The sequence below is a fragment of the Grampus griseus genome (assembly GCF_964374135.1).
Source record: "Grampus griseus genome assembly, chromosome: X".
In the NCBI taxonomy this organism is placed as follows: domain Eukaryota; kingdom Metazoa; phylum Chordata; class Mammalia; order Artiodactyla; family Delphinidae; genus Grampus; species Grampus griseus.
Window position 1 is genome coordinate 116077537 of NC_138999.1, and position 25595 is coordinate 116103131.

Here is a 25595-nt window from a genome sequence, read left to right on the forward strand (position 1 = left end):
TAATCACAGGATAGGACGATGGAGGATTTCTTAAGATGCTTGGCACTCTGGGGTTTGAAACAGCTTTGGAAAGTATCTTACAAAACCCCTAAAATGTGTGCAGGTGTTATGCTCCTAGTTTAGGAGAAATACATTGTGAGAAAGAAAGAAGTCTTCTAAGTTTTGCAAATGTACAGGTAATTGGATTTTTAAACCCTGTGTCTATACTCATGTCACGTTTGACCACTTGGACTGAACTGATTGCTTTATTATACTTGGGCTGAATTGACTGATCGTTAACTGGTCGATCTAGTCAAAATGTCAAACTAGTAACGAGCGTGGAAACGGCTCCCCTGTCAGAAAAGCACTGAAGGCTGCAGCTGATTGCCTGTGCCCTTCCTCCAAGGTGGCCTAGACAAAAAGAGACCGGGAACTAAGGGGCAGTGTTGAAAGAGAGACACATTGGCAGCCAATCCTCCGAGAAGAAATGCTTTATGCGAACTTGCATTCCCATGAACTAGATGTGCCAAGTTGATTTTTGGCACTTGTGCTATTTTTAATAACCAGTGGGTGTTGTACTGAAGCCATTGGCATGCTGTTTAGTTTAGCAGATTAGAGAACTCCTAGAAATGTTTAACCTGGAAGAATTCACAAACATTTTGCAAACAATGGTATTTTGATGCCCACACATCTGTGGCTCATTTAAAGTGTCTCAATGTATCAGTGCCAACAGTCATTGATCGGGAGCTCTCCCACTTCCTAATGGGATGCCTTTGGCTTGCTTTCTCACTCTAGGAATCCCAGCGATTGTGGTGGTGATTATACTGGGTGTGAAAAAAGATCTGTATGGGACTCTGAGCTCAACGACTCCATTGTAAGTACCAGCATGTCTGCTTCTCCAGTGGTAATGCTCTTGGCCATCAGGGTATGGTGAGGTGCTCCCTGGCCTGGGGCTTGGTCTTGACACTGGCTTCAGGGAGGAAATTGGTCTCAGCCTTTTTACCCTAACAAAGTCATGCGTGCACTGATATAATGGTTAGGTGTCTGCGCTCAGTATGACCTTGGTCAATCAACTTACTTTACCTCTTCCTTCCATTTCCTCCTCTGGGAAACGGGGATAATAATGTTTGCTCTCAGTGTTGGGTGCAGATTAAAATGACACCATGTATGTAAAGTGCTCAGCATGTGGCCTGTCCCATCGGTGATACATATCTGGTAGTGATTATTAATTAATGAGTAGTTTATTTATCTATTTATTTATTTAATTTTTTGACTGGTAAAGAGCTCTCAAATTTATTAAATGGGACTATAATAATGATGTAAATACCATGCAAGAAAACATAATAAATAAAAGAAATCAGCATTATAGACATCTGGCAGCTATCATGATTAGAAAGCTTGCAGAACTTAGGAGTTGGAGTGGCCACTATAACGAAATACTGAAACGGGTTGGAAAACGTTTCTGTATTTCAACGACAAAGGTCTCCCCTGAAGAAGACTCCACCACTTTCCTCTGTAAATTGGCTCAGCTTTGTTGTCCTGTGGTTGTACTTTTCTTTCTTGCTTTTTCTTTGCTCTTTTTGATATATAAAGCCCATCTCTTTGGTTCTCTCAACCACAGGTGCCAGAGAGTAGCTATTCAAGTCGCTCTACCTCTCCAGAACCTTCTTTTACAGACCTGTAGATAGTTACCATGCAGTCCTTCAGACTGCACAACCTCACTTTACACTTTGGATTGTTTTTTACTTACCCGTATCCATTCTCTGTATCATAGCCTCTCAAGTTCTTTTTCACTATAGAGTTCCTCTCCCACTAGACTGGAATCAAATGCACAAGGTCTTGCCCTCCAAACTTCTTCATCTTTCATATTGAGATGACAGTTTCCAGAGGGTCAAAATTATATTGCCCCTGCCAGCAGATGCCTTGTAATTATAATTGCTCCTTATCCTTTCTCTTTCTCCCTTTTCTCTTCCCTTCCTTTTCATCTCCTCCTCCATCCTCCCTCCTTGCTTGTTTCGTGACTTAAAGGGTCCCCAGTGTGTGTATCTAATGGTGATTCTTCTTCAAAGATCAAAAGCAAAAGCAAAACCAGAACAAAACCAACTCCACTCCCCCTGAAAAAGCCCTTTCATGTGTGAATTGGTCAGTAAGAGGCAGACTGCTCTAAGAGCTTTTAAAAAATAATTATATTTTGAAGGAGTAATACATGCATACGGTAGAAAATTCAAAAGTACAAAAGGGTAGAGGATGAAAAGTGAAGTCCACTCCCAACACCAAGCTTCCCAGTTTCCGTCCCTTGATGCAACTCTTATTGCCAACAATCGAATTTGTGTAGATATTCTCTTGTACACTTCGTCACCCAAATAGTAGATATACACTGCTTCGTACTTAACAGTATGTCTTGGAGATGATTCTCTAACCAAATATATAGCGCCGCCTTTTTAAAAGAGTCTTCTATAGCCTCTTTTAAGGCTGAAGATGATATTCAGGGAAACTTAAGTTTTTCTGTTTTTTTTTTTTTTTGACCACGAAGTTGAATGTTTTTATTGTTATAAGCCACAGACATTTTGCAATGAATGCCCAATTCATTGCACTTCAGATTGGCTAATAAGCATGTGCAGGAATGCAGCAGCAATATTTATTAAATCTAAAATCTTTTTGAAAATTTATTTTTAAAAAATATTTATTTATTCATTTTGACTGTGCTGGGTCTTAGTTGCAGCACGCGGGAATCTTTAGTTCCAGCATGTGGACTTCTTAGTTGCAGCACGCATGCGGGATCTAGTTCCCCGACCAGGGCTCAAACCGGGGCCCCCTGCATTGGGAGCGTGGAGTCTTACCCACTGGACCACCAGGGAAGTCCTGAAAATTTATTTTATTGAAGTAAAGTTGATTTACAGTGTTGTGTTAATTTCTGGTGTATGGCAAAGTGATTCAGTTATACATATATATAATAGTTTGCATTCGCTAATCCCAAACTCCCAATCCATCCCTCCCCCATCCCCCATCCCCCTTGGCAACTACAAATTTGGGGAACCCTAAGTATTAGATTCTATTAGGGAAATTAAATGCTTTACCCCTACTCCCTTGAGACCCACACAAACACACACACACACACACACACACACACACACACAAACTCACATACAGATGAAAGTATCCACACCAACGTGAACAATATGACCACAGGGGATATTCCTAGCTCTGGAGAAGAGGTCTCAGCTAAGTTGACACACAGTTAAATTAGTGAAGCTTGTCTATGTTCAAAAATCACAGGTAATGCATGTAGTAATTGGAAATGTTATGAGATGAAGTATCTGTTCCTATAAATCACTGCATAATTCTTCTTTAATAGAAACTGTAAAGCCGTTAATCAATCCAGTGACCAGTGTTGCCTTTTGGAATTCAAACCTGTAGCTGTGGTGCGGGGTTGAAAATAAACATCATATTTGAAAGCAATACAGTTAGAGCTGTCTTCTTTTTGTTGAATTTTCATTAACTCTGATGATCTCATCGCTATTTGATATAGCAGTCCAAAAAGCCAGTCATTACCCGTGTCCTTTCACTGTGAAATTTATCATGTGAAGCAGAATTTATCCTGCAAATACAAGCTCAGGTGTAAGCCACTTCGGGGGGAATTACATAATGTGTTTTTCTGCTATTGAGGAAGAGAATAGCCTCCCAGGGAATTGGACTGAGAGGTTTCTGCATGTGTAGGGCAGAAATATCCTCTAGGATTTTTAACTTGACGCTGGGAAGAACCCTGGACTGGGGCTCAGGAGACTGGGGTTCTGGTGCCAGCTCTGTCTGCAGTGAGCATGAGAGAACTCTGTCGAGTTGGTTTACACTCTAGGCCTAGGTGTTCTCGTGTGAAATGAAACTGACTCAGTGATCATCAGAGTAGCATTAAAAATAGGAGTTCATGTTTCTCTACCTCACAATGGCCTTCTCTCCTTGGTCTCTTCCAGTTGTTGGATTAAAGATGATCCTATCTTTTACATCGGTCCGGGAAGATCCCACAGGCTGCGGAGCGGCTGGGCCCATGAGCCATGGCCGCTGAGCCTGCGCGTCCGGAGCCTGTGCTCCGCAACGGGAGAGGCCACAGCAGTGAGAGGCCCGTGTACCACACACAAAAAAAGATGATCCTGTCTTTTACATCTCAGTGGTGGCTGATTTTTGCCTCATATTTCTCATGAATCTCTCCACATTCTGCACTGTTCTTTTGCTCAACCGAATTCCATGAAATCCCAAAGCCAGAAGACTCGACGGAAGATGATGCTGCATGACCTCAAAGGCACAACCAGCCTGACATCCTTACTTGGCCTCACCTGGGGGTTTGCCTTTTTTGCCTGGGGAGCTGTGAGGATCCTTTTCTTGTATCTTTTTGCCATTTTTAACACTTTGCAAGGTAACTGTTGCTTCTCTGTACTTTCTCTGGCTAGCTAAACCTCCATCAAGGTTTTTGCTGCTTTGGAAAATCTTACCTTTAGTATTCAGTATTTTTTCAAAGGAGGAAAAAATAATCCAAGGGGCCTCTGCTGTCAATGACTGACAGGCAACCACTAGAAACATTGGCTAGATGTTAGGGCTTCATTAAACGAGACCACTCTCTCTTACTCAGGGATGTAGAGAGAAATCCAGATAGCTAACTCAACTGCAGCTAGTTGGCCATGTCTCTATCGAACACTGATAGGCAGTACACCCTACAGTATTCATTACATCAACACATTGTGCTCGTAAGTGTACAGATTCACACCTGTGTTGACATTTTGAAGTACATAATCCCATGGAACATAGCAATTACTGGACAGTAGAAACATTAAACTGCTGACCCCATAGACTCTGGCTGCATCAGATATCCTCATACTGTGGGAAGGAGCCAGGTTAGGAAATTGTAGAGCCATAGAGGATTGAACGTGGAGAGCAAAGAGCAGTGGGCCACGGCAAGAAGCCAAGGTTCTGGTCTTGGTTTTGCTACAAATCAGTCTTGAAAACGTCACCACAGCTGGTTGAATTAGATGACCCTAAACGAATGACTCTATAGCTCTTTAGTCTCCTGTCTGTTTTCTGGTGAGAGGAACAAAGGATTAATGAAGTTATTCAATGGTAGGCCAAAGATGGCATGAGGAGTAAAAGGTAAGGCTCTGGTTAATACACTTCTGAGTAATTGCTGCTGTTCATTATAATCTGAATTCTTATAATCTGCTTATCTGAACATCTTGGCAGGAAGAGGCATGCAGAATGATTTCCTGGGCGTCTCAAAGTCCACCCCATGCTCTTATCCTCAAGTGTGGGCCAGCTCATTTGGGGTACTGGGGCAGGCTGTGAGTCGACTTGGGCAGTCCATTGAGTTAAGGTCTCCCTTATTGCTCTTAACTACTTATTCATTCAATAAACCCTTTTACCAGAGTACAGGGAACTGGTGGTCCCATAGGGTGCTTCAGCAAGAAAGAGTTCTATGGTCAAAGAAATTTGGGAAATGCACAAAACTACCCCTCCCCATTCTTGAAATGACACAATGTTCCCTAGCATGGTACAAGTTCTGAGAAATTCTGCTGGGGGAAAATAACTTTAAAAATTTGTTTTAAATTGAACATTTTTTAAAACCTCAGAGTCCTTTGTTATTGTGGTTGTTAACCCCTGAGGAACCTTGGGAAATATGAGCTGCTCTGCAGTTAATATAGGCCAGGCATTGGCAAGATGCTGCAGGGCGTGGGGGAAAAATCCAAAGTAAAGTATACTCTTTGACGACAAGTCCTGTGATTCAAGAAACCATCTCATTTTAGAGCAATGCAGTGTATCAATTGGAACTTTTGTCCCACTGGATTCCACCAACCTTACACAGCCAATTCTGATTGGAATATAAAGAGACACAAGATATGTTGTTCTCCGTCCGTGTGCCGTCTTTATTCCTTCTGACACTAGGGCCAGAATTTTTAGGAGCTCTCCACACTACTGTCACGTGGTTTCCTTTGAGGCTACCAGCGCTTGGTTGTATCTTAGATCGTCAAACGAGGGCCCGATGATGGTTCTACACTTTACCTCTTGACCTTACCTGGCCTCCACTGAGGTAGCCTGGTCTCAGTAACATGATGCTTTGAGAACGAAGCTGCCTTGCTCTAGAATGTGGACAGAGGTAGATTCGTAAACTAGGTGCCTGTGTGGATTTCTTCCTAAGCAGTAACTCCAGGCTACTCTTGGGCTCACGAGTTCTGAGGAGAAACACACTCAACCTTATGGAAAGAGGGGTTAAAGGAATAGCTGATAAAAGAACCAGAAAGCAAAGAAGTTTAGAGCTTAAAGCGGGGGAGGGGTGTTTTGCAAAAACAGCATGTGCTCCATTCCTGTGGTGGAAGGAGAGAGTCGTGTCTAAGTGGGAAGCCTGGATGGGTAGATGCAGAATCCAATGGGAGATCTCCTGAGGACGAAAACCAAAGCCCAGATCCAACATCAACAGAGCCAAGCTGTCTGCGTCTGTCAGATGCACTTTATGTCAATCAAGCACCAAGGCTTGCTAGTTCCTAGTCCCGCCTACAAGGTAGAATGCGCCATCTTGCAGAAGGGGATGTTTTCAGAGCTCTGAGTTTCAAACTCTAGTCCCATGGACACACACACACACACACACACACACACACAGAGGTCTCAAATATTCAAAACAAGAATGCAATGAAACAAGTGAACAAATTAGCCATTTAAAAGACAGATGGTAGGGCTTCCCTGGTGGCGCAGTGGTTGAGAGTCACGCCTGCCGATGCAGGGGACACGGGTTCGTGCCCCGGTCCGGGAAGATCCCACATGCCGCGGAGCGGCTGGGCCTGTGAGCCATGGCCACTGGGCCTGCGCGTCCGGAGCCTGTGCTCCGCAAGGGGAGAGGCCGCAACAGTGAGAGGCCCGCGTACCGCAAAAAAAAAAAAAAAAAAAAAAAAAGCAGATGGCAAGTCTGTAATTCTGGCTGAAGGGGGTTGCCCTGTGGTCGTGTGAAAAAATGATGCTCTTGCTGAGCCATTTCTGAAGGAGGGATGCACAAATAAAAATGCAGGTGACAAAAACCTGACATCTTCCCTCCTGCCTATGTGCTAGTGAGTAAGCAGATCAATCTGTTATTGGAAAGAAAAAGGAAGGCTGTCAGGAAGAAAGGGCGAGCTGGCAGGCAGCTCATTGGAATTCACAGAATAACCTTTAAGTCTGAGAACTAGCTGAACTCCATGCAGGAAATCAGAGCAGTAAGAGTGGCTGGTTGTCACTGTGGCCCCTTGTTCCTGCTGAAGCTGGAGGAGTTTTACCTGCTTGGAGACTGGGATTTGCTCTCATCAGGCTGCCAGACCACCTTCCAGGCAGCTGCTGCTCAGAAAAAGAGTGAAGGCTGCTGGCTTCCTCTCCACTGCTGTTTGGTTACAAATGGAGATAAAGGCCTCAGGGGAGGTAGTGGGGCTTGTCACTTGTCACCGTTTAGCCTCCAGATTGCTGCCTCCCACCTGGAATCAGAGAGTCTCAGTGCTGGGGCCAGGAAAGCCAGGTCTTCCCGATCCAACTTCCCCTCAAGTGACAGGAAGTCACAAGCCACCACTTGAAACTTCCTAGAGACAGAGAGCTCCGCACTCCATAAAGCAGAGCGTTTAACATCCCTTTTCTTTTCTTTCTTTTTTTAAATTGAACTATACTTGCTGTACAATATCGTATGTTACAGGTGTAACATACAATTATGTATGTTACATAATTCTTAAAGGTTACACTCCATTTAGAGTTATTTAAAATATTGGCTCTATTCCCTGTGTTGCACAATATATACTTATAGCTTATTTATTTTACACATAATACTTTGTACCTCTTAGTCCCCTACCCATCCCTCTCTCCACTGGTAACCACTAGTTTTAATGTCTCTTTTTTAAAATTTGAAATATATTTGACATATAGCATTGTGTAAATTTAAGGTGTACAACGTGTTGATTTGATACATTGTATATTGTAATACAATTGCCATTGTCGCTTCTAATCAGCTCTGAATCTTATCTGGGTCATCCTTTCCCCGGGGGGTGGGTTGGAGAGAGAGGGAGAGAGAGAGAGAGAGAACAACATCTTTTATAACCTAATCTTGGAAGGGACATGCCATCACTTCTGCCATATTCTATTGGTACAACATGGGAGGAGACTACATAAGGATGTGAATGACAGGATATGGGTATCACTGAGAGCCATCTCAGAGGCTGGTTCCCACTGCAGACCTTATCTCTCAAGCTCTAGGACAGACAGCAGCCCAGGAGGAAAACTGTGGTTGACATGAAACCTTGATACAGACCTTCTTGCTAGCACTGCCATTGAGAGGGAGGCTAGAAAGGTGACCTCAGAAAGCTAGTAATGGCCTTGGGGCTCCTTAGAAGGAGTATTGATGGTGACAAGAGTAGGCTTGAGTCTAGGCATTGGTGACAGCGAGTGAAAGGACCTGAAAAAGACTGACCTTCTTCTCCTGGCTAGGGTTCCTCATTTTTGTGTTCCACTGGGTGATGAAGGAGCATGCCCAGTGGATACTGGTAAGATGCCATTTGGGGTAAGGTATTGAATTTACAGGTTTTCCAAACTGATGAGATTTACTTGTCTCCTGACGAGTTCATACACCATCAGCATCAAATGGAGGCTGTTTCCATGTCAGGAAAAAGATTTGTGCTTTTGTGCGGAGATGAATGAAGTCAGGTGAAGGATGTGACTTCGGCCATATTTTAACATAATGAAGCTTCGCTTTTGGCCCAAATTCCTTGGACTGCTTGTCCTTGCTGTCACTTAAGTCTCAATTCAATTAAAAGAACACTGATTGAGTGCCTACGGTGTTCCGGGCACTGGGTCACAGGGGCTTTCTGGCCTGTAGCCAACAGTTGACTGAGCAGATGTGGGAAGCAAGAAGTCATGGTGGAGGAGAGAGCTTGTCAGCAGATGTGGGAAGCAAGAAGTCATGGTGGAGGAGAGAGCTTGTCAGCATCCCAAGATGCCTGGCTGGTGGGCAGCCCAGATGGACCAGTGGCCCTTCCTGCACGGTGGGAGGTATAGTGGACTCTGGTGTTGCCTCTGAGAATATCTCCAGTTCAGGCAAACTGGTTTTCTATGCATCAAAATGCTCTTCCATCCAATTCAGGTAGCTTCGCTCAGTCTCAATGCAAAGCTCAGTTTATTGCCTTTAGGGAAGGCGATGCTTGAGCTGGAAGATGCTATAAGTAGCACAGAGATCCAGTTCCTTTTTGCTGGGCATGTCAGTAACCTGCTGGTCCCTGTGCTGGGCTCTAGGGAAAGCGGTCTTCCTTGGTAAGTGAATTGGCCCTGCCTGTACCACACATTATAGTTCAAACTTACTTCTCACAACTTCATAGAAAAGCTGCCTCCTTGAGGTACCCAGAACGAACAGACTGTACGTTGGGCTTTATATTTTTAACAGGATTCTTAAGGTATAATTTACCCATTTGAAGTGTAGAATTTGATGAGTTTTCTGTTTTTAACTGTTTGGGGAGTCATTTCAGATGGCAGCAGCCTGTGTGAGCTCGATGTTGGGCAGAAACAGGAAAGACTGAAGAAAACCTTTGCGCACAATTTGTTGACACCGTCCGTCAAGTCAACTGCAACTAGTTCCATTTTCAAATCTTTAGGCTCCGCCCAAGGCACTCCTTCAAAAACAAGCTCCCCAAATGGTGAGAGAAAAGGCTACACTGTCTATACTTATATTCCAGAGGTATTGAATTAGTGTGAGGCCACAGACGTGGTCTTGGGAAATGATTCCTCCTCAAAACGAAATGCACATGTGCATGTGCACACCTGGGCTTACTCTGGACTGAGAAAGTGTGCATAGAAGCACCTAGTGAACTTAGTATGTACAAATCAGTGGGTTATCAGATTCACGGTGGAGAGAAGAGACTGGAGGTAAAGAAAAAAATTGCATGGGTAATTGCAAACAATCGTCACAAACTGTTAAAATCCGAAGGCACCTCATACATTGTCTAGTGCAATCCCCTCATTTTACAGATGAGGAACCTTAAGCAGGAAGAGGAGAACGCCTTATGGACAGTCCCGTCAGCAGCAGAATTGGGGCCAGAAGCTCGTGGCCCCCAAGCTAGTGCTCATCGCACCCCACCGAGAATACCGGCTGAGCTGCACATTACTCTTAGAGGCTCACCTTCTTCCACAGGAAGCCAAGCTTCTAGGTACAGAGACAGACGTGAGGTGGAGATGGGTGTTAGGAGGGAAAGTGTAGGGAAAGGATTGCTGTAAAGGCCTAAAGTAAGCAGAAAGGCAAACTAGAGCAAAAACTTAAGAACTTCAAGGTGATGTTATGATGACTCCGTGTTCTGTGCTTCCAGATGGACCATAGTGCAGTGGCCTTTGGTTGCCTTTCTTAAAGACCAGAGTAGACTCCGGTTCACACACAGAACACCTCTGGTGGCCTAGCTGTAGTCATTCTCTCCATCTCGGTGCTGGTGGTAGAATGGCCTCATCCCCCTGTAGTTTTCATTCTATTGGCTCCATCAGCAGTTCTATTTCCAAGGGCTGTAGTCAATCTGGAAGCAGTATGGTGGGTTAAAAAAAAAGGCACCAAACTTAGAGTCAGAAGAGTTTGGCTCAACTCACTAACTCCATGACCTTGGGCACATCACTTCCCTACTCGGAACTCCATTCCCTCTACCTTCAACACGGTGGGGTGTGGGGGGCAGGATGAATCATCTCCAAAGGGCCTACCAGCTTCAGGACTGTGTGAGGCCACACCATTTTCCAGTTTAGGCTCATTGACTAGTGTTGGAGTCTCTGCCTCCATTTCTACATGGGCAAGTCGGTGCATGTGAAGAAAATCTTTCCGTGGCCACAAGCGTCCATCAAATTTCTGGCCAGCTAACTTGCAGATACCTTGGTGCCCATGTGGAGCCACTGGGGAGCCATGGCATATAGAGGCACGAACTGTGGAAGGTTTTTAGTGGATAATAGTTGGATCTGATTGGGGAATATGTTCAAGAGGGTGAGTTAGGCTTGGCTCCCCTGCTGTCCTTGAGGGATATTGTTTCATCAGCAAATATACAGCCCAAATGGACATACTTTTCTTTGAAAGAGTAGTAGTAAATACCATGTCCAGGATTTTAATGTCGTTGGACCAAGCTATAGACCTGGAGAGCCCAGGGGCCTGCAGACAGCACTGAGATGCTTGTCAGTTATGACAGTAACTCAGCCAGTGGGGCAGGTAGTCCAGCCTCTTGGGCCACAGGTTCTACGACTGCAACCTGGATGCTGCCATCAGACATATGGCAGCCAGAAACTCGATTCCATTGGCACTGAGTGAAAACTTGCACCCTCTGTACCACTAGGCACTCTCAAACTTGAGAAACAGCTGAAACTTCAGAGCAGGAATATTAAATTCATAGGGGATACAGATAGGTGTGTTATCATTTTATGTTGTCTTTTCCTGAAGGCCTCCAAGGTTTGTCCATGACTAGCCTCCTCTAGGTTAAGGTTACTGTGAATAACATAGCCTGTTATTCACAAGGCAGGAAGAACAGATGCACTTGTAATTGCTTAACAGTACTGTCAGGATGAATTAATTCACCCCAAATTTAGATTAAACTATCTGAGGAAAGCGCCACAACTTTTACTTCCTTTCTAATTCTTCTATTTATTCCTTCATTTGATAAACATGTCTTATGATTCTACTATGTGCAAAGTCCCTAATGCCACAGCTGAAAATGCTCTTTTTTTTTTTTTTTTTTTTTTTGCGGTACGCAGGCCTCTCACTGTTGCGGCCTCTCCCGTTGAGGAGCACAGGCTCCGGACGCGCAGGCTCAGCGGCCATGGCTCACGGGCCCAGCCGCTCCGCGGCACGTGGGATCTTCCCGGACTGGGGCACGAACCCGTGTCCCCTGCATCGGCAGGCGTGACTCTCAACCACTGCGCCACCAGGGAAGCCCTCTTTTTTTCTTTAATGCAGACAACTTTGATGAAGATCTCAACTGTTTCTCTCCTTTGAGTTGTGAAGCTGTGGAAATCAAAATGAATTCCATTCACAAACAAAGATTTCTTCAATAAATCCCAGCTGAGATACCCACCTTCCCCTACCCCCAGATTGGGGAAAATGTTGATTTTGTGAAAGCACCTGCTTCAACTTTGTATTCTAAATATTATTTTGGAAGGGGCAGAATGAGATAACATTTAGTGAATATTAAAGCCAGAATAATTCTCCTATTCATTGTAATAGTTGTTTCTTACTTTTTTTGTAGAGAAGATATGAGCCTATAGTTATGATATGTTAGGCGAGAGCTGTCTACAGCGTTGGAGATTTTGTTTCGAAAACTCTTGTGTCTACATCCTGAAAGAAAAAAAAAAAAAGATCGTGATCAGGGTCCTTACAGTGCTGAGAGTCAAACAATTTCAGGTGGCAGAAGTTTCCAGGTACCCAGTTGGCCTGACACCCACGCAGGCAGTAGATAAGAAAAGTCACAAGGTCATACCTTTTGGGGAAAAAAAGATGCTATCCTGTTGGCTTGTCATGACAAAGCACCTGAAATCCGCTTTACTAAAGTTACTCTTTTGATTGAAGCCCCTTGTTAAAATGTCAACATGTTTTGTGAAAACGGTGGCTCATCAATCCACAGACACCCATCAGTTCCTTAGCGGGGATGAACTTCTCAACCAAGACAGCCCCTGAGGGCACAGGAGGCAGGGTTCTGAGGAAGGGAACAGAACAGGAGCTGTCTGAAGCTGGTGGTTTTTCCTAGGGAGCAAAGGTCAGGGTGAGCAACAGTAAGGGATGGAAGAGAGAAGACTCATCCAAAGGCAACGGAGTGACCCCGAGGATGAACTTTGCCTGCCTTACACTCTGTGGCTAAGCATGATGTGTGGCCTTTTTTTTTTTTTTTTTTTTTTTTTGCGGTACGCGGGCCTCCCACTGCTGTGGCCTCTCCCGTTGCGGAGCACAGGCTCTGGACAAGCAGGCTCAGCGGCCATAGCTCACGGGCCCAGCCGCTCCGTGGCACGTGGGGCCCTCCCGGACTGGGGCACAAACCCACATCCCCTGCATCGGCAGGCGGACTCTTAACCACTGCACCACCAGGGAAGTCCTGAAAATATATTTTGATCCCATCTTCTAGGACCCTTCAGCTCTGAATAGGGAGGGCTCAGTTGTGGGAGAAGGAAATCTGCTTATATTCCCCATCTTACCATACTCTTGGCATGATACTCACAAAGTGAGATTCATAGAAAAGGGGGAGGCATATGGCATTCAGGGCCCTGCATTGGAGGACTCTGGTGTGAGTATTAAGAAAAGCCCCCAAAGAAATCAATAGTAAGTGGTAACTTCAAATATTGAAAAAAAAATTCATCTCATCTAAATGCATAAGAAAGCTACAGATGTTTCTTTAACATATGTAGTCTTATGCAAATGTTTATGTGAATTAAACAAAAAGTTGGGACTGGCAAATTCTCAAGTTTTCAAGATTTACTTATGTGAACCTAGTATTCATCATAGAAACAGGTGGAAGGTTTTTGCTCATACCTCCTATCACTTAGATGGGAGGGGAGGCAAGCCTGAAGGATGTGCTACATTAATGGGGGAAGGCACTCAAATCGGGGGATGTACTAGACAGATGGTTAGATAGTTAGATAGATAGATAGATAGATAGATAGTTTTCACCTTCAGAATGTTAGCCAGCTCATCCATCGTGCTTAGCTGGTTTGGGGCAGCAAGGGGACTAGAAATAGAAATGAATCTGGGTTGCAGTGAATTTTGATGAAGGCCTAGTTCATGCAAAAAAAGATTAAAAAATAAATCTTCAGCCCACCAATTCCCAGAGGAATGGAAAAGTTTAGAGCAATTGTAGGGGAAGAATAAAGACCTAGACCTACAACCTCCATCAAATCTTCGACACTGGCCCTTTCAGGGGTAGAGACAGAGGGGTATACTTTATAGTGGATCAGACTTCCCCAGTTGGTGGACCTAAAAAATCAAGTTGTGAAGGCTGACAGTGAGTTGGATTGTCCTCTAGCTGTTTTCCACCCCCAAAATATTCTCCCAGTCCTTCTTCCCATCCTTTATTAACCTCAAAATGGTTGTGTAATATACCTAGTCCTCTGCATCTTGGCTTTTTTGATACTGTTGTTGTTTTACATTTAGCAATATGTCAGAACATGAAGGGTTTTTAAGACTGCATGGTATTCCATTGTATGGCTACACCATAACTTTTTAAACAGGTTTCCTAATGATGGTTTCCAAATGTTTGCTATTTCAAAAGAATGCTGCAATAAATAGTCTTGTACATGTCCCCTAACACTGGGACCAGTGGCCATACAGCTAGTGACTGCTTCCTTTTGACTGAGTCCAGAAATGTGAGCAAGTAAAGGTTTCAGGGAGGTCTGACATTCTTTTAAGCTGTTTATCTGACCAAGTGCAGCATGCTGGTCATTACAGGTGCTTCCTCTGGGCCCAGCCCTATGCCAAACACCACAGAGGATGCAGTGATATATAAGCCACAGTGCTACCCATAAGAAACTGGAGCTGTCCTTGGGGTAATAAAACACCCACACCAGTAACAAATTGTAGTAACAAATGTTCACCCTTCAAACTGTGTGGTAGAGACCCTCAGGCATAATATACAGAAGTCACTTAATTATAAATCTAATTCCTCAAATACTTACTGAGAATCCACTATGTTTGAGATGCTAAATAAGACAGATACAATTCCTACAATTGACTGGGGAGACAGGAAACCAAATGTCCAATAACAATACTGTGTGTGATACTGTCATACACTATTACTGGAGGTTTCAATTTATACAGCTGGTGGGAGGACAAATAGATACAGCCTCTTTGGAGAACTGTTTCGTAGTTTCTAATAAAAAATTAAACAACTCTATGACCCAGCAATTCCACTCCTAGGTATACGCCTTAGAAAAATGCAAACATATGTCCACAAAAAGACTTGTACACAAATGTTCATAGCCTCTTGGTATTCGTAACAGCCCAAAACATGGAAACAACCCAAATACTCATCAGCAGTGGGAGCAAACAAATTGTGGGAGACTCATACAGAGTAATATTACATGACAGTGAAAAGAGAATGAACTATGGATACACAGAACAACACGGGTAAATGTAAAATATATACTGAGTCAAATAAACCAGACATTAAAGATTATATACAGTATGATTTCATTTATATGAACAGGCAAAAATAATTGATGATTCTAGAACTCAGGATAGAGGTTATCTCTGAGGGAAGGGTATATACTGGGAAGGTGCAAGAGGGAAATTTCTGGGGTGCTGGAAATGGTATGTATCTTGATCTAGATGTTGGTTACAAAGGAATATATACATATAAAAGTTCATCCAGCTGCACACTTAAAATAGAGCCTTTTATCCACTTTATGTATGCTGTCTCTCAACTGAAAAGTAGAAGGGAAAAACTTTTTGGAGGGTACTTTAGCAGTATCCACCCAAACTTAAATGTACATGTAATTATCCCCAGAAATCCAATTTCTAGCATTTTATCCTAGCATAGAAATATAAAGATGTATGGGCAAAGTTCTTTACAGCAACCCTGGAACAGTGAAAACTGAAAATGAACTAAAGCCCAGCAATATCATAATGGTTAAATAAATGTGGGCTATATATAATATGAGATAATATGCAGCTAATAAAAAGAATAAGTTACATCAATATGATTAATAATGTAAAGATGTCCACAATATACTTTGTGCTAAAAAGCAAATTGCAAAATAGTACATATAGTATGATAAAATGTGTGTAAAAATAAAACCGTGTGTGTATGCATATCCATATATATGTAGCCCACAAAAAGTTTGCAAGGATACACACCCTCTTGTTAACAGTGGTTTACCTCTGGGGAGAGTGATTGGTAGGGACTTTCACTTTTTATTTTATATACTTATGGATTGTTTTAATTTTTATAAAATTAAAGCCTGTATACTTTTTGTAATTTAAAATGTTAGTAATAAAAAAATAAAATTTTAGTAATGATCAAATACGTGTAGTGCTCTGAGTTTCCCTGTCTTGGCTGATATCATTCACTCACTGAGATAGTAACAGTAGAAGTAATCAAAGGGGGATTGTTGAGAAAGATGACAAATTCAGTCTTGGACATCTGGTTTTGAGATGCCTGCAGGACATTCAGGTGCAAATGTTTAGAAAGGAGTTGGATAGGTAGGTCTGGATCAGAGGGGAGCAGTTAGGGATGGAGATAGAGATTTGGGGGGTATGGATGGCGATCAAAGCCACTGTAGGAATCAATGTGATTATTGAGGGATAGTATATAGCGGAATAATGGAAGCAAGGAGGCCCAGACATGAGGAACACGAAGGGGCCGACAGAAGTGGATCAGCCTGCAAAAGCCATCTTGAAGGAATGGCTAGAGAGGTAGGAAGGAAACCAAAAATATGAGGGGTCATGCAAGCCAAGAAGGGAGAGGTTCACAACAGACAAAGTAGTGACAATATGCTGCGGAGAGCGGAGATATGAAAAGGGGAGGAATATCTCTTCAGGATTTAGTGACAAGGAAACTCTAGTGAGATCAGGAGGTTGAGTGTGTAGGGGGGCAAATGTAGCTCTTTCACGCTTAAGGAAACTTTTTTTTTTTTTTTTTTTTGCGGTACGCGGGCCTCTCACTGTTGTGGCCTCTCCCGTTGCAGAGCACAGGCTCCGGACGCGCAGGCTCAGCGGCCATGGCTCACGGGCCCAGCCTCTCCGCGGCATGTGGGATCTTCCCGGACCGGGGCACGAACCGTGTCCCCTGCATCGGCAGGCAGACTCTCAACCACTGCGCCACCAGAGAAGCCCAACTTTTTTTTTTAATATAGAATTTTTTCATGGGAGTCAAACTATTGAAACAAATGCCACTACCCCCCCTCCTCACTAGCTGTTATTATTGTTTCTTGTAAACATTTCACTAATTCTTAGAGAATGGTCTCATGGGAAGCTGCTCTGAAGTGCTTTTTCAGTTACTTGAGTCTGCGATCAGTGTGGTAAGTTGCTGGCAGGCATTTTGGTGAAAGACCCATCCATAGTTAGGAAGGATGAGGCCAGTGGGCGGATTCTAAACCTACATTGATTGCTCAAAAATATAGCTCTTTCAATAAATTTAGTTGCTATGTTGCAGGAGGTGGTGGTGGAGATGGGGGTCACTGGAAAGGATTGAGGTTGAGACAGATTTTTTTTTAATATAGTATTAAAATCAGAAAGACCTGAACACATTTACATGGTGATGGGAAGTATCAATAGCTAGTTGAAGTATAGAGATTGAAATACTGAGGGGGAGAGGGTACGATTTAGCCAACCGAGCAAGGAAGGAGGGGATGGGGTCCATAGCCCAGATGGACAGACACCTCCTAGACAGAAGGTGAGACACTCCATTGTAACAGGAAGGAAGGAGGAAACGGTGGGAGTGGATGCTGGCAAATTTATAGATTTGGTAATAGGAATTTAAGGTAGTTCTCATCTGCTAGCTTCTATTTTCTCTCTGAAGTAGGAGGTGATGTTACCTGCTGAGAGTGAGGGGAGAAGTGATAAGATGGAGAAGGTTTAAAATAGCTGCTATGGAGAACAGGAGGAAGCGCTGAATGAGGAAACAGAAGAACTTGTAGGCCTCCTTCAAGCTCCACTTGAGGTCATAATCGGGGGGATGGTGTGAGTTCATCTCCTGGGAGTGAGGGTAGAGGTGGAGGGTCTACACAATGTCAAGATCTCTGATCAACTGGGTTACTTGATTCAAACAACTAGTTAATTCAGTGAAGGAAACCTGCTAACATAATTACTTGGCACTAGAAGAGCCCAAATCATGATTACATCCCCAGTGGAAGCATTTGGATTGAATTCCATCACCAGAGGCTCTATAGCATGTTGGAGAAAAGGAGACTTAACAGTAGCACCTCATTACTCTAGTCACAGCTCAGAAGCAGCTGCCTTTACTATTCGCACCCTCACCAACAGTACTTTTCTAAATTGGAATGTTTCTTTTTTTTTTTTTGTCGGTACGCGGGCCTCTCACTGTTGTGGCCTCTCCCGTTGCGGAGCACAGGCTCCGGACACGCAGGCTCAACGGCCATGGCTCACGGGTCCAGCCGCTCCGCGGCATGTGGGATCTTCCCGGACCGGGGCACGAACCTGTGTCCCCTGCATCGGCAGGCGGACTCTCAACCACTGCGCCACCAGGGAAGCCCTAAATTGGAATGTTTCTTATTGCAGCATTACTTATGGTGACAGGAAGTTGGAGCGGCAAAATGTGGTGGACACACGTTTGGGAGTCGTCTTCAGCAATTAGAAGCAAGGGATTAGATGTAGATAGAACAACACGTATAGATTTTGAAAACAATACTGGGTAAAAAAAAAATAACAAGAAACAATAATATTTACTGTAATACCATTTACAGAAATTAAAGACATTCATTGAAAATGATAATACGCATTTTATAAGAATACATACAAACAAAAATATAGTAATTAACCAGAAGAGAATGGTGGCCAATGAGGGAGGAGAGTGTGAATGACATGCTGGGATGGCCGGGAATAAATAAATTCTGTGTTTGATTAACTCAACCTTCTGCACCTAAGGCACTAACTAAATACAGAGGTAAATAAATCCAAACACTTCCTAATCTCTTGAAGACTTTGTTTCAAGCAACACCTTTATCTCCAACCCAGAATAATGGACTCATACAGGATCAGAGCTGGGGGAGAGCGTGCAGGTCATCTAGGGCTGCCCCTCACCTCACCATTTATTTTTATTGAGGAAGAAACTGAGGCTCTGAGAAGGGAAATGACTTGGCCAAAGTCACACTCTCAGTTGCAAAACTTAGACTAGATTCAGATCTCCCAAGCCCTGTACTCCTTCCCCTGAACCCTGCATATCCACTCGAGAGAATTCTCACTTGTTTTGTTGTCGTTGGCCTCTTAAATGAATTCAACTTCATCCTATGGTTTCTGTTTATTTTTTTTTAATCTAAAAATAAAAACAGGAAAAAGGTGTACTGCCTGCTTTGCTTACACAGGGGAAGAGCGGTTAAAACCAGTGAAACTTATCCCAATTGCAAGGGTTCTCAACAATTTTTTAAAAAGCCTATGACACACTTTTTAAAAACTTTTATTGGGATATGATAGCTAGATTGAAGGGCTTTCGAAAGTTTACTAAACAAGGCAGTAATAATAATAATGTAGTCCCTACTTCACTGCTACGTCTCACAGGGCCTGGGATAGCATGGTGACATTAATCTACGTGTTTATCAGCACACGTCAACCCTGTGTCATGGTTTGAGTAGAACAGTTCCCTGCACTGACTACCCTCACTTATATACCCTTGAGGCATGTGAACATGCAGTCCTTCTGGACATCTGGAGTGATATTGTTCTGTGACATCCATTTGATGTTGTTTGATGTTGCCCTATGCCTCTTCCCCCTTTGCAGGTTGAACTCCAGTCTATTCTATATTGCGTGGTCTACTCAACACAATATTCTTTATGACAGTCATCATCGTGACATTTTGCATGTTTGGTCATAGTAAAAGTACATCACTTTCTTGACTCACCAGAGGGGTTCAGGGCACACCTGCTGAGCCCCACTGCCACAGGCTATAAGGAAGGCAGAAGAATGGAGTCATTATTAGTATCAGAGAGGCCAGGGTTTAAATGCTAGACCTGTCACTGTGTCACCAACCCTTGGCAAGATACTTAAGCTGTTTAATACAATCCAACAAAAATTCATGGACCTATTATAGGCAAGGTTCTGTTCTAGGTGCTCGGGGGTACAGTAGCAAATAAAACAGATGAAAATCCCTGCCCTCATGAGCTGACATTTTAATAAGGGGGAGATAGACAACAAACAATTAACATAATAAATAAGTTAGAAGGTAGAAAATGTCATGGACTAAATAAAAAGTTGAGAAGTGTACTTGGGTATTGGGTTGCTGGGGAGAGGGTGCAGGTTGCAGTATTAAATAGAGTGGTCAGGGTAGGTCTTATTGAGAGGTGACATTTGGCAAAGAGGAAAGGAAATTAGCCATATGGCTACCAGTGGTGGACAGAGGTATTTCTGGCAAGATCAAGGAACAGGGAGGTGGCAGTGGAGGGGTGAGGAACGCTTGAATTCTGGATATATTTTGAAGGTGGATCCATCATGATTTCATGACAGATTGGGTATGGTGATTGAGAAAAATAAGATATCAAGAATGACTCCAAGATTTTTGGCCTGAACAACCAGAGGGATGGAAATCCTGCCTGCAACTGATGAAAGGTATAGTTACTGCCCACATCTGATGAAAGGCAGAGTTTGGAACAGGTTTTCCTTCTTTCTTACTTGTTTATTGTGGGGAAAGATCAGAAACAGTGTTTTGGACATGTTGAGATGTCTATTAGAAATGGTAGTGGAGGATTTCCCTGGTGGCACAGTGGTTAAGAATCCGCCTGCCAATGCAGGGGAGACGGGTTCGAGCCCTGGTCCGGGAAGATCCCACATGCTGCGGAGCAACTAAGCCCGTGTGCCACAACTACTGAGCCTGTGCTCTAGAGCCTGCGAGCCACAACTACTGAGCCCGTGTGCCACAACTACTGAAGCCCACGCGCCTAGAGCCCATGCTCGGCAACAAAGAGAAGCCACCACAATAAGAAGCCCGCACACCGCAACAGAGAGTAGCCGCCGCTCGCCGCATCTAGAGTAAAGCCCGCGCGTAGCAATGAAGACCCAATGCAGCCAAAACTAAATAAATAAAAAAATAAAAAGAAATCCTAGTGGAGATAATGTTGAGTAGGAACACAAGCCTGAAGTTCAAGGGATAAGTCTGGGCTGGAGGTACAAATTTGGGAGTCATGGGTATAGAGATGGCCATGAGACTAGGTGAGACCACCTGAGGAAGGCGTGCAACTAGAGAAGAGCTCCAAGGACTGAGTCCTGAGGCCCCACAGCATCAAGAAGTCAGAGATGGGACACAACCAGCAAGGGAGACTAAGGAGTGATCTATGAAGTTGGAGGAAAAGTAAGACAGCAAGGTGTCCTGAAAGCTAAGGAAGGAAGTGCATGGAGGAGGGAGTGATCCACTGTCTTCAGTGCTGCTGACGGGTCAAGGATGACCGTGACTGAGAACTGACCCATGGATTGGGAATGTGAAGGTTATTGGCGACTTCGCTGGAGCAGGTGTTATAAATGGTGGAGGCGAGATCCTGACTGGAGTAGCTCTAAGGAAAAATTGGAGACAGAGCGGAGACAACTCTTTAATGGTGTTTGCTGTGAGTGGGAACAAAGAAATGGGTGGTAGATGGTAGATGATGTCTTAGCCCCCTCCTCTGTAAAAAGGGATTGATAGCATTGTCTATCTCTCAACATTAACGACAAAATTAAAGAAGATCCAATGCAAATTTTTTGAGTACTGAGATAGTACATGCAATATGTTTATTACATAACTGGCACTCAATAAAAGGTAGTTATTATTTTAATAGTGATTAGCCATTAAACATTAAAATAGAATTAAAAGCATATTCCTTTTTAAATAATACATATTTTAGTGTCCTAGGCCAACAGATGAGTCATTGTATGAGGGAACAAAAAAATCTCAGAGGGAGGGAGGGAGACGCAAGAGGGAAGACATATGGGAACATAAGTATATGTATAACTGATTCACTTTGTTATAAAGCAGAAACTAAGGGGGGCTTCCCTGGTGGCGCAGTGGTTGAGAGTCCGCCTGCCGATGCAGGGACACGGGTTCGTGCCCCAGTCCGGGAGGATCCCACGTGCCGCGGAGCGGCTGGGCCCGTGAGCCATGGCTGCTGAGCCTGCGCGTCAGCCTGTGCTCCGCAACGGGAGAGGCCACAACAGTGAGAGGCCCGCGTACAGCAAAAAAAAAGAAACTAACACACCATTGTAAAGCAATTATACCCCAATAAAGATGTTAAAAAAAAATCTCAGAATAAGTTTTGCTGTAGTGCACATCAAACCACATCTCACAAGATGACCTCCAAAGAACACATCAGCTGAGTTTTCATCACATCTGTGCTCCCTAGAATGTAGTAATTATATGTAACTACCAGAGACCTAGGAAAAAAGCTTCTTTCAAAACCACAATCTTCTCTCAAAATGGGACAAGCATCTCCATTAGTGAGCATATCTCTTAAGTGTGACAAGGCCGTAAAGTTGGCCTCCTTTTTTCCTGTATATACGTTATTTTTTCCTCTCTCAGCCCCTAATTGCCAAGTTAAATGTCACAGAAGTAAACTGACATCTGAGAATTTTCTCCTGTCCAAGCCAATACACCTTCTAAAATCTTTTTAAGATGGTGAACAAACGATATTACATAAGCTACAAGTTGTGAAGCCTGAGCAGACCTGAAGAGAGTTTATCTGTGAAATAAAATAAAACTTAAAACGAAGTTAAGCTGACAAGTATTGAATATATGGTGGTACACAGTAGTTAGCGTGCCGTATGTTAATTAGGCGTAAGTGGTGAGCTATTAGCATGAGTGATTCGAATTAGTTATTCTGTTACACAGCCAAGCCTGATTGCATCTTTCCTCTTTGTTAATTTTCCAGGCACTAATATTTCTATTAATGGTGAAGATGTTGATGTTCTCCAAAACATCACATTCTATCATGTTTGTTTACTTGTTAATTCCTTTCTGTTTCCAAGAAAAGGTGTTCTTCCTTTCTAAGAAACACACTCCCATCACCTCCTCAGGGATCTGCCTCCATCAATTCCTTCTCCTCCATGACCCAAATCTGTCCTCTGCTCACAGTGCCCGAACCTCTGGCATACTAAAATTCCTTCCCCAGAATCTGTCTCCCCCACAAGCCAGCACCCTATTCTGCTTTCTTCCAGCACCAAACCCCTCACAATCCCCAGTTTCTCATTTTTCAGTCCTTCTTCCTCCCCAGCAACCTACCTTCTTCCTCCCCTGCACTACTGAAACTGCTTAGGCAAAGATCACCAAGGACCTACTAATTAACTTATCTGATGATTTCCTCTCAGCACTTATCCTTTTCAACCTCTTGTAACATTCCAAACTATTGACACCCCTCCATGCTGAAACTTTGTCCTGCCTCAGCTTCCTTGACACCATTCTGTCCTGGCTTTTGTTGGCTTTTCCCCGAGTTCTCTCCTCAGTCCTCTCCTCTTCTTGCTTTGTGTATTCTCCCTGGGAGAGAGAATTCACTCCTATGGCTTTTGTTAGAAATAATATGCTTGTAAATTTCATGTCTGTATCTCTAGCCTAACCCTCTCTACTGAACTCCAGCCCTATATTTCCAACTCTTAATGGACATCTAAATGACTCCTAGACACCTCAAAGTCAACATGTTCACACCCCAACTCATTAACTTAATCCCATCTTCCCAAATGAGAAATCTGGGCATCATTCTCAAGTCTCTCCAATGTCTGGCCACCCACATTCAATTTGTTCCCCAGTTCTGAAATGCCTCTGGAGTCCTTACTTCCCTCTTCTTCTCCAGGTACCAAGAACTTGATTCAGTGTCTGCATCTTTTATATGAAGTCTCTCCTCCCCCACCAACTCTACTGGCTTCAACCACATGGAACTGCATAGCCTTCCCTGAAAGTGCAATAATGTCTTCCACTAAGGAGCAGAGGCTAACTTACTTATATTTCTCGAATGTATTTCTTATATTGTAGAAAATGCCATCTGTGTTCAACCTACAGTATATGCAGGGTCCAAGCCAATTATGCTGCGTTACTGAGTATTCAGTGTAAGGAAGCTCTGGGGCTGATGGGCTACAACGTGCTTTGTTGTATTAACAGGGCCCTTTGGGTCCCTGGCTGGTCTGTGACCCCCTCCCTCTGCCCCGCTCTGGAAGTATTATGCAGATTAGAAAAGATCAACTAATGACCAGATATCATTCAGGGGACTCCTACCTTATTCTGTGCAGTGAAGATCTCTAAAAGGAAAATGCCCATTCACTCATCCAAAGCAAAATGGAACCTCACGGTAAGCTGGAAAATGTAGGCCTAATTCCTGGTAGTGGTCTTTCCCCGGAGCCCTCCACTCAACCCATTTGGAGAGAACGGATCTGATTGCAGTTCTCTCAGCTCATTGTAAAGGAGTATTCACATTTGACAAAGGTGTATTTTAAGAATATCTCTGTCACATTGTTACATTTTTGTTTCAGACAAGAAATCCTAGCATAGTACAGTATTTCTTAGATCTTTCCTTCATTTCTCCAGCCATAGACCAAATGCAGATCTTAACCACGTCATTCCTGAGCAATTATAAGGTCTCTCCACCTCCCATGTTAGTCTACATGATTCCTCTTTCCAAAGCCATTCGCTTATTTATCCAGTCTGCCTATTGGTTCATCAGTTAACAAGCATTCATTAACAGTTGTGCACTGGCCACTGTGCTAGGCCCTGAAATAAGGGAAGGGGAGGAAGATATAAAGTAAATCAGGGGACTTCCCTGGTGGCACAGTGGTTAATAATCCACCTGCCAGTGCAGGGGACACGGGTTCGAGCCCAGGTCCGGGAAGATCCCACATGCCGTGGAGCAACAAAGCCCGTGCACCATAACTGCTGAGCCTGAGCTGTAGAGCCCATGAGCCACAACTACTGAAGCCCGCGCACCTAGAGCCCGTGCTCCGCAGCAAGAGAAGCCACCGCAGTGAGAAGCCCACGCACCGCAACGAAGAGTAGCCCCCGCTCGCCGCAACTAGAGAAAGCCCGCGCGCAGCAACGAAGACCCAACACAGCCAAAAACAATAAATAAATTTATTTTAAAAAAAGTAAATCAGAAACCCACAAAATGTCCACAATTCAGCGTGGGAGATAGACATCTCTGCCTGGAGAGACTCCATTCTCCCCTCTGTGCGAGCAATTCTTCGTGCTTCAACTCAGCACTCAAATATCACAGGCAGAGGGGTTTGCTGCTCCTTGGTGCTCCCCTAGCTCTTTGTTTACACCTTCACTGGGGTGCCTGTTGCAGTGGATTGAATATTCTCTCTTATCTCAAGACAGTGACCTCCTTGAGAACAGGGATTATGAGCTTTAGACGTGTAGAGCTTAATGCATCCAAGATGGCTCAAACATCGCCGAACGAAGTAACGCAAGAAGAGTTCAACTTCCTGCCACGCTGAGTTCCAAGCAGAACGCCATCTGTAGAAGGGCGGGGGCTCTTCTTTATTCTGCGAGACCTCTTCTGCAGCCAGACAACCTGCTTGCCAGTCCATGAATAAGCAATGATTCGCCTGTCTCCAACACCCAGACATCCCGTTCCTGGCCCACCTGTTTGTAGCCCGGTGCTTCTCAACTTAAATGTGCACCCAAATCAGTTAGACATCTTATTACAATGCAGATGCTCAGTCAGGAGATCTGGAAGAGGTACCTGCGATTCTACGTGTCTAATAAGCTCCCAGGTGAAACCCGTGCTGCTGGCCCAAGGACCAGACTTTGAGTAGCAAAGACTCTAGCCAGCTTTCCCTATTCTTAGGCCTGCTAGTTACTTAAGTTAGGACAACCCCATACAGCTTTGTAGAAATGCCCAGCATCAAGGCACCCAGCGGAGGAGGATAATGAGGGTTGAAAGCTAAACCGTGCTTACCAGGCTCTGCACTCTGGCACTGGCCACATCTGCTGGCAGGAAGGGGCACCTTCCCCCCACCTTTTCTC

The 25595-nt window shown here is 43.9% G+C and overlaps 1 protein-coding gene across 1 annotated transcript in view; it reads left to right on the forward strand.

The window, feature by feature from the left end:
* Positions 1-25595, forward strand: part of ADGRG4 (adhesion G protein-coupled receptor G4) — a gene marked incomplete at both ends in the record, with an annotated part of 111435 nt that overhangs the window by 61109 nt on the left and 24731 nt on the right. The window contains 7 exon segments of the mRNA XM_082646902.1: positions 775-853; positions 3948-3982; positions 4143-4204; positions 4207-4387; positions 8452-8507; positions 9437-9691; positions 9982-10160. Of these exon segments, the coding sequence (XP_082503028.1) occupies positions 775-853; positions 3948-3982; positions 4143-4204; positions 4207-4387; positions 8452-8507; positions 9437-9691; positions 9982-10160 (847 nt within the window).